This window comes from Hemicordylus capensis, chromosome 2, assembly GCF_027244095.1.
Source record: "Hemicordylus capensis ecotype Gifberg chromosome 2, rHemCap1.1.pri, whole genome shotgun sequence".
In the NCBI taxonomy this organism is placed as follows: Eukaryota; Metazoa; Chordata; class Lepidosauria; order Squamata; family Cordylidae; genus Hemicordylus; species Hemicordylus capensis.
In genome coordinates this window covers 202,608,823-202,622,503 of record NC_069658.1, presented here as the reverse complement: position 1 = coordinate 202,622,503, position 13,681 = coordinate 202,608,823, and the positions used below count along the sequence as shown (strand labels likewise).

General features: G+C 49.1%; 1 protein-coding gene across 7 annotated transcripts in view; it reads left to right on the top strand.

The window, feature by feature from the left end:
* Positions 1–9,302, top strand: part of AGAP2 (ArfGAP with GTPase domain, ankyrin repeat and PH domain 2) — a 169,338-nt gene extending 160,036 nt beyond the window's left edge. For all 7 annotated transcript variants that reach the window (XM_053289822.1, XM_053289819.1, XM_053289820.1 and 4 more), the window contains 4 exons: positions 691–781; positions 3,761–3,983; positions 4,600–4,855; positions 6,347–9,302. In XM_053289822.1, coding sequence (XP_053145797.1) covers positions 691–781; positions 3,761–3,983; positions 4,600–4,855; positions 6,347–6,553 — 777 coding nt within the window. In that variant the 3' untranslated portion in view covers positions 6,554–9,302. The remainder of the gene's footprint in view (positions 1–690; positions 782–3,760; positions 3,984–4,599; positions 4,856–6,346) is intronic.
* Positions 9,303–13,681: the final 4,379 nt, after the last annotated feature.

The following is a 13,681-nucleotide window of genomic DNA, read 5'->3' as shown; positions in this document are numbered from 1 at the left end:
AGAGAATAAATTTGAGCAAATGCTCTTATGGATAATTTACTAATATTATCAGTGGTTGATGTTCTGTGCAATGAAACCTTGGTGTTAGCAAGTCACCAAGACTGCTGTGCACATAAAAGGCAGTCCCGGGGCTGTTACAGAGGTGGGCTATTGCAGAACCTCACTGCCTGGACAGGATCTGCCCTGGTTGCATCTGAATGGGAGACTTGATGTGTGAGCACTGCAAGATATTCCCCTCAGGGGATGAAGCCGCTCTGGGAAGAGCATCTAGGTTCCAAGTTCCCTCCCTGACTTCTCCAAGATAGGGCTGAGAGAGATTCCTGCCTGCAACCTTGGAGAAGCCGCTGCCAGTCTGTGAAGACAATACTGAGCTAGATAGACCAGTGGTCTGACTCAGTATATGGCAGTTTCCTGTGTTCCTATGAAACCCTCGCTGCAGCAACGAGGAAGGGCAGAGGGTGTACGGTATGTGAGAAGCGCAGCACTGGCTGCGTTAAGGGGGCATAGCCAATAGTGCATGGGCCTTGCCTCAGGGTACCACTGGTGCTGGAGCTCATGCTACCTACATGCTATGAGCCCTCCTTGAAAAACAGAGGGGACAAGGCAGCTATCACGGCACTTCAGACACCAGCCCGAAAGAAGACTAGCAGAAAGGTGCACATCCTGGCTCACCCTGTACTTCTCCTACAGGCTCGGATGGACAGCCAGAGTGAAGCAGTGGCGATCCAGGCCATTCGTAACGCCAAAGGCAACTCCTTGTGTGTGGACTGTGGGGCGCTGAGTAAGTATTTCTATCCTGTAAGCAGTGGGTAGCGGTGTGGTCTTAAAAGCTCCAGGGCGTCCCTTGACTGGCAGTGGGTCTTGTGAGCTAAGCGGTGTGAATGCATTGGGATGGGGGTGCTGCAAATTGGTTACTGCAGTTTGGGTGACTCTAGGCAGGGGCGACACCAGGCCTGCGCAACTTTGGCCCCCCCCCCCAGCTGTTTTTGGACTACAACTCCCATAATCCCCAGCCACAGTGGCCAATAGCCAGGGATTATGGGAGTTGTAGGCCAACATCTGCAGGAGGCCTTAGCATGTTAATTAATTCCATTTGGGGGGAAAGTACCCAAGAATATTACTATGACTTCAGTCTAACATGTATTTAGTGTGTGATGTTGTACAGAAGGCAGGGGAGTGGAATGTGGTTTCTGCTCAGTCTATAAAAGGCACCAAGGATGTGGCAGGGTGGAGAGATCAGTAGTTAACAATTTTTATTTTAATCCCACTTTTCCTCCAAGGACCCACTACTACTACTACTACTACCACTACTATTATTATTATTATTATTATTTACAGGCAGACCTCGATATCCATGGATTCGCATATCTGTGGTTGGGTAAAAGATACCCAGCCTTGGCATACATGAGAAAAATAACTGGGGGGCTGGGGGACACAGCGACCTCATGTATCCTCAGGTTGCGGGTGGCCGGAAATGACTGCGGAGGTCATTTCCAGACGCCATTTTGTGTTTCAGAGCTTTAAAATGGCTCCTTTTTTTAAAAAAATGGGGGAAATGGCAGTTTTTGTGGAACAGTGCAACTCAGGAGATCAGCGAAACATGGTAGGGAGCTTCCCCCACCCCCCGAAATTGGCCAATTTTCTATCATGTTCTTTGATTTTCCCAAAGACCGGGAACCTAATCCCTGCGATCCCATAGCCCCAATGACTCTATATTCGCAGTTTCCGTATCCACAGTTGCAGCTGGGAATGGAACCCCTGCGAATATTGAGGTCCTCCTGTATATTGCTCTTCAACCAAAGTTCTCAAAGCAGTTTACAGAGAAAAATAAATATATAAATAAGATGGTCACCTGTCCCCAAAGGGCTCACATCTACAAAGAAGCATAAGATAGACACCAGCAACAGCCACTGAAAGGATCCTGTGCTGGAGTTCAGTAGGGCCAGTTGCTCTCCACCTGCTAAATAGAAAAGAGTCACCACATTAAACCTCAGGGTAGTCTCCAGCCCCGCTATTCCTCTGCTTACAAGAACCCTGCAAGGTGGGTTATGTTAAGAGAGAATCATTGGCTCCGTGATGAAGTGTGAGATTTGTACCTGGATCATATTTTCTTATAAACATCCCACTGTGATTTGAATCCTGGGGAAATGTGAGCTCTCTGTCCCTTCAGGAAAAAGTACCTTCAGGAAAACTCCTGGATCTCCTGCAACAAATTAGTAATGACATTTGCAACTGGATTGCAGTCATCTGGCAAGGCTAGTAGAGGAGGAGATAGAAATTGCTTTCTTAAGAACCTTTAAACTGTAAATGGTTTTCATTTTTAAAAATGTTCCTCGTTAAACCGATGCCAAGACATATCAATCAAGAACTCTTATATAACAGACCAACATTCCTAATATATCATAGAAATCACATATTTCTTAAAATATAAATGATTAGAACAGGAGCCTCTCTCTGTATCATTCACAAAATCTCTGCCTCAACCATGACAAATGAAATTAACTATATGATATAGCTATATCATTAACATGACATTTGAACATCATCATCTGCTTTGCTTATAATCTCAACATCCCCATGCTGTTCCAATAATAAATTTCTTTCCCCAGGAATTATAGACACTGGCTGACATATTGTGCAATGTCCCACGAGTCTTTTATTGAAATGTGTGTGCAAAAGTGCTCTTGTGCTCGCACACAAAATTGCACAGAGTTGTGTGATAGATGGCCATTAGAAATCATGGCCTCCATTGCGTAACTGTGTTGGTGCAATTTCTGCATTTGCGCAAGAAGGTGCTTGTGCAACTGCAGGTTTGGTTAAAAGACACACAGAACGTTGTATAGTATGTTAGCCGCATTTAAAACAAAAAGCTGCCAGCTGAATGGAAAGTCCCACATACAGTTAACACAGATTCTCTTGAAACGTGGGGCCAAATTACACATTACCTTGTTGTTCCATGATTGGAGCTCCCAGTGCATTTGTCATCTTATAAAAGCACTTTCTGGGGATGGGGGATTGGATCAGGGCCACAACGTACGTGTGTGTGTGTGTGTGTGTGTGTGTGTGTGTGTGTGTGTGTGTAAGAGGGGCAGGGAGTGTCTTACACTTTCCTGGTAGCACAGCTCTGACAGCTGTGGGAACGAAAAGCTATTTCTCCCAAACACTCCAAAATAACATGTATTTTCTGAGTGCTTCATGACTCCTCATAATGATGAGAGAGTTGTGTCTTCGAACACATCTCTTCCCAATCGCATGGAAAGTGAAGGCAGGGGTGTGCTAAGGCACCCAAGAAGCACACTGACAGGGGTGTTGAATCACCTTTTCCTGAAAGTGATGGGCCAGCAAAGAGTTGGCACCTGCCACCCACTCACTCCTTTTTCACTTTCCAGGGCGTGCCCTGACTTCAGAGGGGACTGAGGCAAACCCGTTTTTGAAGATATAGGTCTGCCACCGTCATGTGCAGCCTGTGCCTCGGGACAGGTCTGCTCCTATCTGGATTGGAGAACTGCCTATTCTAATCTTAATAAAGATTGAGATTATCCCGCCCCCCCCCCCCGGAAGATGAGTAGAAAGGGAGAGTGTTCTGATTCCAGAGCTTAGAGGGTGGCATGGTAGGAAGCACCATAAAGGCAAGTGTGAAGGAATGGCACAAAGTGGACAAAGCAGGTGAGGTTTTACAGCACAGGATGTGCAGGAAAGGGTGTAAGAGCGAGGAGCAGATCCTCCCCAAGTTCTGAGTGGACCCATTTCCTTGCTCTAGACCCAACGTGGGCCAGCCTGAACCTGGGGGCGCTGATCTGTATTGAGTGCTCTGGCATCCACCGGAACCTGGGCACCCACCTGTCGCGGGTGCGCTCCCTTGACTTGGACGACTGGCCCCTGGAGCTCACGTTGGTACTCACCTCCATCGGCAACGAAACAGCCAACAGCGTTTGGGAGAAGTGCACACAGGGACGCCGGAAACCCACCTGCGAGTCCTCAAGGTGAGTGCAGGCTGCTTGCCACGCAACGTGCCGACATGGATTGCTGCTGCAGGCTCGGGAAAGCTAAAGGTATGCAAGCTGTCATCAGGCATGTAGAGTCTGTGCTAAAACGGATGAAAATTACAGAGTCACCCCTGATCAGTAGAATTCAGGGAGCATCTTCAAAGCACATATGTTAAGCAAGCACATGTGCTGGCATTTGCTTGTTTTGCGTCATTCGCTCTGCTTTTCTTCGATATGGGGAGAGTTGTACCCTGTCCAATGGAAATCTTATTCAGGTTGCAGTTCTAAGCACACTTGCAAAGGAGTAAGTCTAATTAAGGCCTACTGCGGCAATATAATGGTCTTTTAAGACCATTAATTTCAGTGGGAGAATTCGCCACATGCTTCACTTTCTCTCATTGGAATCAAAGGGACTTAGAAGTGCTGGACTTCAGCTGGATTGTGCCCTTAATTGATTGAAGCTTGCAGTGCTGTAGCAAAAGAACCACTTTATAACTCCTGGTGGCTCCCTGACTCAGATTTCGCCCCTCCCCTTAATGGTTACCTTGCCAGGCAGGTACTCCTTCTTGAATTGGCTGACTGATCCCGCCCTCTTTTTTATATATTTTCTTAGGGAAGAGCGGGAGTCATGGATTCGAGCAAAGTATGAGCAGCGGCTGTTCCTGGCACCGTTACCCAGCTCTGAACTGTCCCTGGGCTGCCAGCTCTTCCAGGCCGTGCTGGACCAGGACCTGGGTGCTGTGCTACTGCTTCTGGCCCATGGCTCCAAGGAGCAGATCACGGCCCCCACTGGTGACAAGGACCGGCGCACGGCCCTGCACGTGGCATGTGACCTGTCGCACGTGGTTATCACCCAGCTTCTGGTCTGGGTAAGTGCTTGGTGGGAGTTGTGAGGCCCATTGTGAACCCCAAGGCAGGAGCCGCTCTCTTTCTCCTCTCCCCAGCCTCCCTGGCTCACAGAGGAATAAGATGGGGAGGCATCTGCTGAGATGACAAGAGGTGGGCTTGAATGGAGTTGGTTAAATTAAGGCTGATCCTGAGAACCACTTTGTGTGGTTGGTTGACTGGTCATTAGGCCAGTTGGCAGGATATAAGAACATAAGTAGAGGCTTGCTGGATCAGGCCAATGGCCTATCTAGTCCAGCACCCTGTTTGCCACAGTGGCCCACCAGAAGCCCATAGGCAGGAGATGAAGGCATGCCCCCTCTCCTGCCACTGCTCCCCTGCAGCTGGTATGCAGAGGCATCCTGCCTCTGAACCTGGAGGTAGCCTATAGCCATCAAGAATAGTAGCCACTGATAGACCTGTCCTCCATGAATTTGTTTGTAAGAAATACATGCATGTCCAACAGGCAAGCTATATCATTAATCACAGCACACAGCACAAGTTTGCATGCCACTGCTCATCATCCCACCTTAGGACAGTTTGCAGTAGCATGCAATATTGCAGTTTAAGAACCTAAGGAGAGCCTTGCTCCATCAGACCGAAGGTCCATCTAGCCCAGCATTTTCTTCCCCAACCAGATGCTTCCAGGAAGTCCACAGGCAGGACCTGAAGGCTCCCTGGCGACTGGTATTCACATGCACATCTGCCGATAGACATGGAGGTGCCAACTAGCCATCACGACTAATAGAGCAGTTTGATGGACCATCCTCCTCTGTGGATGTGTAGATTCCACTGTAAAAGCTACAGTAGCCGTTGCCACATTATATGGCAGTGAATTCCATACATGTATGTTCCTTATGGACAATTCATGTGACCCATCTGATGAAAACTTGGTAGAGTCTGGGCTGTCTCAGTAAAGCAGGGTTTTGTTCTTCCATGCAGAGCAACCTATGAGCCACACTCGTCCAGACTCAGAGTCCATGCAAACTCTACCTGCAGGCCGAGGCATTCCCAATGTAAAGATTTGTTCAGTCTGCAGCAGCTTTGGGCATGCCGTGTCAAACCACCCCTGCTTAACAGGGCATTTCTTTTCATGCTCTGTCTTTGACTGATTAAGGACAAACCAAGGCTATGGAAAGTGCTAGTGTGGATGCATCCTTAGAAAAGCCTGCAGAGCACATACAGATGCTAGTGGCCAACCCTGACCCACAAGCTAGTTAGAGCAAGTAACTGATGGTGGCACACATGATGCTCAGCTGTCACATCGCTGGCACACCCCGCCCCAGGGCTGCTGCAGACTCAATGCTGGTCAGAACAGTGGGTTTTCTGGGGTAAGCTGTGGTGCTTGCACAACTGCTCGTTTTTCAACCCTCCCAATGAGCTTGCACATGCTTGTCTCTATGAGTGTGCCTGGAAAGGAATGGAAGACATCCCTTGGGCTTCCTAACACGACTTAATCATTCTTTCCCCCACAGTATGGTGCTGACGTGAAGGCCCGCGATGCCATGGGGCACACAGCGCTCTTCTATGCTCGCCGATCAGGGAGCCAGGAATGCATTGACATCCTCTTGCAACACGGTTGCCCAAATGAAGGCTACAGCACTATCGCCACCCCCGGCCTGCGCCGGAAAAGCAGCAGCGCCAGCGTGGGAAGGACTGAGGCCCGGACTGCCCTGGTGTAGCGTGCCAGGGGGAGCCTCTTCCCCATCCCAGTGGTGCCAACAGGAGGGCAGTGACTGAGGCCTCCTCCCCTCATGGAGACCCAGCTCCCCTCCGGCATCTGGACTCCATGCCGAGGAGCTTGGCTCATGACTTCTTGTCATGCACAGGATGCGGTGGCTGCCACCCAGAGCCCTGCTTCAGTGGCTCTGCCTTGGCGCTGGCTACGGCCACCAGGACCACCTCAGTTGCTCACAACTTTCCCTACTGCCAGGCCCTGAGCTGCTCTGTTGGTCTCCAGAGCAACCGCCATCTCTGCACCCAGGCCATTGAAGCCTGCAGGGGACAGAGAGCACCGCTTCCCGACACGTGGAACGAAGGATCAGGGCCCAGGACGGTTTTGTCTTCTTCCCATTTGATGGGGACTTCTGGGAATGAGTGGGGCAAGCAGTACTGTGGGTTCTTTTTCTTTTCTTTCCCCTTTCCCCTTTTCCTTTCTGTGTTTGTAACCAGCTTTGAAGGTGGAATGTAATCAGTGTTGTTGGAGTGGTCAGCGACCCAGTCTCAACTAACCAGCTCTAAGCGGAGATGATGAGGGAGTGCCCCAGGGGGCCGGGCAGTCTGTGTGGCAAGGCAGCACTGGGGGCAAGCGGGGGAGGGAGCCTTCAGTGCCACTTCTGTGGCTTAAAGGAGCCCCCTTCCCCTCCTTTCGACAAGCAGTTTGCCTCCGTGTGCTGGGGGCTGGGCTGGGCTCATCAAATGGAACGGCGCTGCCGTTTGGAGCTAGAGACATTTCCTCCTCGGCTCTCCCGCCTTCCAGAAGAAGGGGCGGATACCTGGCTGGGAGAGGAGATTCCTGCCGTATGCCATCCCCACCATGATGAGGGGAGGTGGGTGGAGCTTGTTAGGGAAGGGGGGAAGGAGCCCAGCAACCTGCGTTCGAGAGCCACTTCTGGTTCTGTCCGCATTTGGGTTGGCTCCTCCCCGGCCTCTCAGCCTTTGGAGGGAGTGGCGGGAAGCTTGGAGTGCCCACCATTAGTGCCAGCTGCCTGCTCTGATAGGGAAATGGAGACAGGCGCCCTGCTTGCTCCGCGAGTGCTTTGTTCTTATCCCAAGGACAGGGGGGTCTGCCCCCTGTCTTGGGGGACAGTGATCCCCACTGCTGTTTTGTGAGCCATTTTGCTTTGACTACAGTGTTGTGAAGCTGTAGAACTGGGGCCTCTAGGATAAGACACCGCCATGCTCTCTGGGGCAAAGGAGGCATTGTGTGTGCTAGGCCCAGACCAGGCCACAGATCCAAACTGATGATCTTGCCCATCCCTCAGGCAGACCGAGGATCACCACCACCAGTCAACACCCAGACACACCCCTTATCCAAACTGCACTGAAACACATTCTTTCCTCCAATCTCAGGCTCCTGGGCCCGACCCTTGCACTGAAAAATATATATAGAGAGAGAGAGAGATGCTCCTTGGAAGGCTTAATGGTACTGCCTCCTGTCTCCTTGTTCTTAGAAGTCTCTCACTCTTTCAGGAGACTGAGAGAGACAGCTAAAGGATCAAGCAGCTGGCTCTCTTGCCTGTCCAGAAAGGGGGCACACAAACATGGCAAGGCAGATGCTGGGCCATCTCTGAGAGCCTCGACAGAGCAGTGTCTTGTCTGGCGGCTGCGCACCCCCTGAAGCTATGAACAGAGCGGCCAAGGAGCACCCTGACAAGCAACAAAGGCCCTGGTGTTTTAGAACAAGGCTTCTTTTCTAGAGGGATCATTTGTAAAAAGCCCCTTTTCACCCCACCCCACCCCCAAAGATATCCTTTTCTGATTTCTTCTTCTGTTTTAATTGATTGCTTCATTTTGAGAGCCAGAAGATGCGGGGCGGGGGGCTTTCTCATTTTCTCTCTGGTTTGGCAGCTCTCCTGGTGCAAGTGTTTACAGGCCTCGTGTCCATCGCCGTGGAAGAGGCGTCCATGTGGTTGTCAGAGTGATGTGGTCTCAGGCTTTCTTTCAAATCTGTGATCAGGGTAATGCAGTTAATCCCCCTCCTCAATATGGGCAAACCTGGGCAGGGCGGGAGCAGCAGGTTAGGAGCAGCCACTTAGTGGCTGACTGGCCTGTGGTGCTGAGTTCAGATCCAGCCTGCCTTTATTCCTCAGGACTCTGGTTTGTACCCACTGGAGCTTAGCATGTGGGCAAAGGGGACAAGCCCACCTAGGCCACATTACCCACTGGCCCTCTCTGTCCTTCCGAATCTGAACGAGCTCATGAATGTATTGGCGATCGTGTTGCACGAGCCTTCTACCCCGTAGCCATGAGGTGGAGTTGGAAGAGCCTGGGGCCGTAGAGTCGCAGGGCCTGCCCTGGTGCCTGCCTCCGTGTAGAGTAAACAAAGCTGGGCCTGGTGCAGCAGGGAGGGGCTACCCTGTATCTTGGTCTCAGCACTCCTTCCCTCCCTTCCTTTGGGCAGCACTGCCTTTTGAAGACCAGAGCCTGGGGTTGTAAGGGATCTTGAGGACTGAATGTAACTCATGCTATTGGGACCGGCAGTTTGGTGCAAGGTTCTGGGAGCTTGGAGAGCCTCTTGTGCACGCCCCAGATACAGGGTGGGATGTCACACCTCCCGGGAAGGGGGAGGTGGGGGGAGGTGGGAGGGGGACGCGGAGGTGCCAGAGCCGATACCATTGGCCCTGTGCAGCCATTGTAATCTCTTGGATTGTAACTTGTAAGTATGTGACAATGTAAGAAGATGTAATAACAATGACTGGTTATTCCTTCCTCCTTGTGACTCTTGTCCATCACTCCCTAGGGGGTGATGACTGGAGGGAATAGATCTCTTCAGTTTCTTTCATCCATGCATGGCATTACAGCGGGGCTGCACAACTTCAACCTTCCAGCTGCTGTTGGATTACAACTCCCATCATCCCCAGCCACAGTGGTCCATAGTCAGGGATGATGGGAGTCCAGTATCTGCAAGAGGACCGGCCCTGCAATACAAACTCAAATAGGGAGGAATGGGTGGGAGAGGTATGGCTTTGATGGGAATTGAAGGTGGGGAAGGGAAATTGTCCGTGGCTGGTGACAGAGGTCAAGCAAATCCCAAGGCCTAGAGGCACACAGTGGGGGAGAGGTGGTTAGGCTAACTGCATTGCTACTTTGACTTCATAGTGGACTTCACGGAGGGTCAAATGTAGTAGTAGTCATTTCAGGGAGTCAGTGTGAAGTGAACACTCCCAACTTTTCACTCGTGGGCTCTTCTGCATATTACAGCACAGATGGATTTCTTACCATGCTGCAGCAGGACCTAATAATCAGTAGCGGATGGAGGGAGGAAAAATTCCAGTGGACACTGGGGCATCTTAAAGCCCCTCAACCTGCCCCACAAGAAGTGGTTCTTACCCAGTATTCCAACTCTGGGAGCATCAGCAAGATTAGTAATTTAGAAGCTCTGAAGAAGAAAGGATCCTGCCATTTTCAGAGAGGAACAAGTTGTTTTTAGTAAGGAAGGACTAATCTGCCTACATTCCTTTCACTATCCCTACAACTGGACTAAATTTGATCCAAATCGGTTAGGCAGCTCACAAGTTAGCCCACTTGCTCCTCAAACATTCATGTGTCCGCTGTCTTGAATTGGAGTGGATGACATCACAAACTATGTGTTTGAGGTGTCCCTATGCATCCCTGCAGCTGTACCAAATTTGATCCAAATTGGTTCCCACTCGCACCTCAAACATTCACATGTCTGCCTTCTTGAATCAGGGTAGATGCCATCATTACAAACTACACCTTTGAGCCATCCCTCTGTATCCCTACACCTGTAGCAAATTTGGTTCAAATTGGTTAGGTGATTCACAAGTCAGTCCACTAACGTCTCAAACATTTATATGCCTGCCAACTTGAATCCGTGTCAGTGACATCACAAACTATGCCATTGAGCTGTCCCTGTGTGTCACTCACCTCAACTGTACCAAATTTGCTTCAAATCAGACAGTCCACAAGTTAGCTGACATGTGCCTCGAACGTTTACATGCCCACCAACGTGAATTGGGGAAGATGACATCACAAACTTTGTGTCCCTACAACTGTGCGCAATTTGGTTCATATTGGTCCATGCATTGCAAAATTGATGGGGGGGGGGCATGGACAGACACACAAACCACACACAGAGAATGCTGGGTGATCTCCTAAGCCTGCTGGAAAGTAGGCTAAATATGACATTTTATTTATCTATCATATTTTTGTACTACCTGATATATACATCTCTACAGTTACATTTTGAGAAGGTTGAAACAAAATTGCTCCATAAACAACATCTGAATGTGATAGGTTCCTAGCTGCTTATCTACCAACCTGTGTGCAAACCTCCAAGCAAAGATTAACCCCACTTGAGATTGCACTCCATTTGAGATCCCCACTTCTTTGGAATAAGTCTTACTGAATACAGTGAGATTACTTTAGAATAAACCCACACAGACTAAGGCTTCATTGTTCATGCATTTCGGTGGGAGAACTGAGCTTAAATAGCTTCCACTGAAACCAGCTGGAGGCAAAATTGCTTAAGTGGCTAATGCAGAAGCAAGACTGTCCCTTTGCTAGTAGGGTTTACTACCAAAAGTTCATTTGCACAATAGTCTGGGTTAATGGACTCCCAGTGTATGTTAAACCACTGTGAGTAGTTAACAATAAGGGGCGGGGGACTTCTCCCGCAACAAAATTCCCACAGTAGTTGCTGTCATGGACCCAACCTAAAACCATGTAAGCTGTCCTGAGCAGACCAGGGGTTTTCTGTGAAACAACTTGCACTATTTGGATGCAGCATGGACACAGCAGCTCTCAATCCTTGTTAAAATACTAATAAAGCTGCCATTAAGTAAACCTCAAGCAATTAACCAATTAAATATGGATGCATTTTTATATGGATAAAATCACTCCAAAGGAAACTCGCTTTATTTTTTTAGAGAACATAGAGCAGGCACCAGCAAAGAAAAGGTAGTGCCTCTGTGTGAGAGGAACACTAAGATGGTGTTTTTTTTTTTTTTTGGTAAGCTAATCTATGAATTCTTTTTAAAGCTTTGTTGCCTAATTGACTTTAATAGAGCAAGATGTTTTAGGTCAATGTATCTAACTCACTTATCGCTATTTGTGTTATGAATTAATCCCTGATCTCTGCCTGCCTTCCCCACTTGAGCTAGTCCACAAGCCATGACAGACAATTTCTGCTTTAAGGAGTACATTAGAAAAAAACTCCATCTTAATCATGCATCAACTCTGAATAGTTTGAGGTCAGTCTTGTGAATGATTTTATGTCTGAAAGGGGCTGGAAAGGCGTGCACACACCCCACTTGTTTTTGCAAGTAATTTATTCACATCATACCCAAATGCACACACCAGACTCCAGGGTTTCTTCTACCCAGGTTTGTACCTCTGCTTGCTACAGCTGTACACCATTTGTGTAGTAGTGTCCAAATGAGTCTGTCTGCTAGCACAAAACAACGAGGCGCCAAGGTTTCTTTGGTGAATGAGAGACCAGCAAGGGTCAACCTTGGCATGCAGTCTAACTGCATGCTTCTTAAGCACATGCTTGGTCTGCTTGCTTATCAAGTGGAGGTTAGGGGAGAGATCTTACTTTTTACACCAAACGAGGTATACAAGGGAGGGGAGTGAAAAATTTCCCCTTCCCTGCTGATACTCTGCTGCTTTAAGTCATCCCCCATACCAACTCACATTCAGTATTGGACAAAAACAAAAAAAAAACAAAAAACCAACAGAGCTTGGTGAGGTACAGCCCCATCCTCAACCTTCTCCTTCTCTCCCCCTTACCCAGCCTGCTAATGGGACAAGTATGCACTTAATGCACAGTTGCTCCTGATGTCTTGTTTGGACATGTGATGAAGCCAGTACAGCTCTCTTCCACCCACAAGCCTTCATATTTACAGTTGTGTTTGACCACCTTAACTGGCGCAGCAGGGAAATGCTTGACTAACAAGCAGGTTGCCAGTTCGAATTCCTACTGGTACTATATCAGGCAGCAGCAATATCGGAAGATGCTGAAAGGCATCATACTGTGCAGGAGGCCATGGTAAACCTCTCCTGTATTTTACCAAAGAAAACCACAGGGCTCTGTGGGTGCCAGGAGTCGAAATCAGCTTGACAGCACACTTTACCTGTTAATGGCAACCATTTTATTTGCTTGCTAGAATTTTATATCCTGCCTGTCATAAGAGATATTCCAAGGGCAGTTTATGTGATCCAAGGAATAAAATAAAAGAAATAAAACTTTTACAAGTTACTAAAATGGAGTAACAGAGAGAGGGTATTTAAGCCATGTACAGGACTCTGACAATAGGAGGGAATTCCTGCTTTAAAAAAAAAAAAAAAACCTATTCTGTAGATGCAAGAGAATAATCCAAGGGGGCCGCCCTGATCTCATGAGGAAGTTCCACAAAGAGAAAGCTACCAGAGGGGCAGCCGTGTTGCATGCAGTTTCCAGATGAACCCTCTGAGAGAGGCTGAACCCAGAGAAGGCCCTCCCTGCAAGTTCTTAAAGGTTGGGGAGAGTCAAGTGGGAGGAAACAGTCCAACTAGTACCTTTGTGTCAAACCCTTTGGGACTTTAAAAGTCAACGCCAGCACCTTGAATCATGCCCGAAGTGAACTGGTAACTAGTGCAGCGCACCAAGGAGAAGTCTAACGTGGCTCCGATGTCCTGCCCCAGTCAGGACTCTCAGGGCCGTGTTCTGGACCAAGTGAGGCTTCCGAAGGGTCTTCAGTGGCAGCCCCACAAGGAGCATGTTACAGTAATCCCACCTGGATGCCTCAAAGGCATGGATCACTGTGGCCAGGTCTGGATGCAACGGGTGTGAACCACTCAAAGCTGGACCAAAGACTCCCAGGCCACAGCAGGGACCTGGACATCCAGATGTAACCTTGTATTCAGGATCCCTCCCAGACTAGCATGGCTACGCAGTCAAGAGAAATGCGAGTTCACTACTTCCACACCAGCCAAGAGCCTGTCCACCCAGCTTCCGAAGGCCGAGGCGGCTTCATGCCTCTGAAGCTGAGCATCAGCACTGCTGCTGCACCACTACCCCCCTTTTGGAAGAATGGCAGGCGCATGAAGCAGCGATGCCCAGCTTCCGAGGCAGGAAGCAGCCTCAG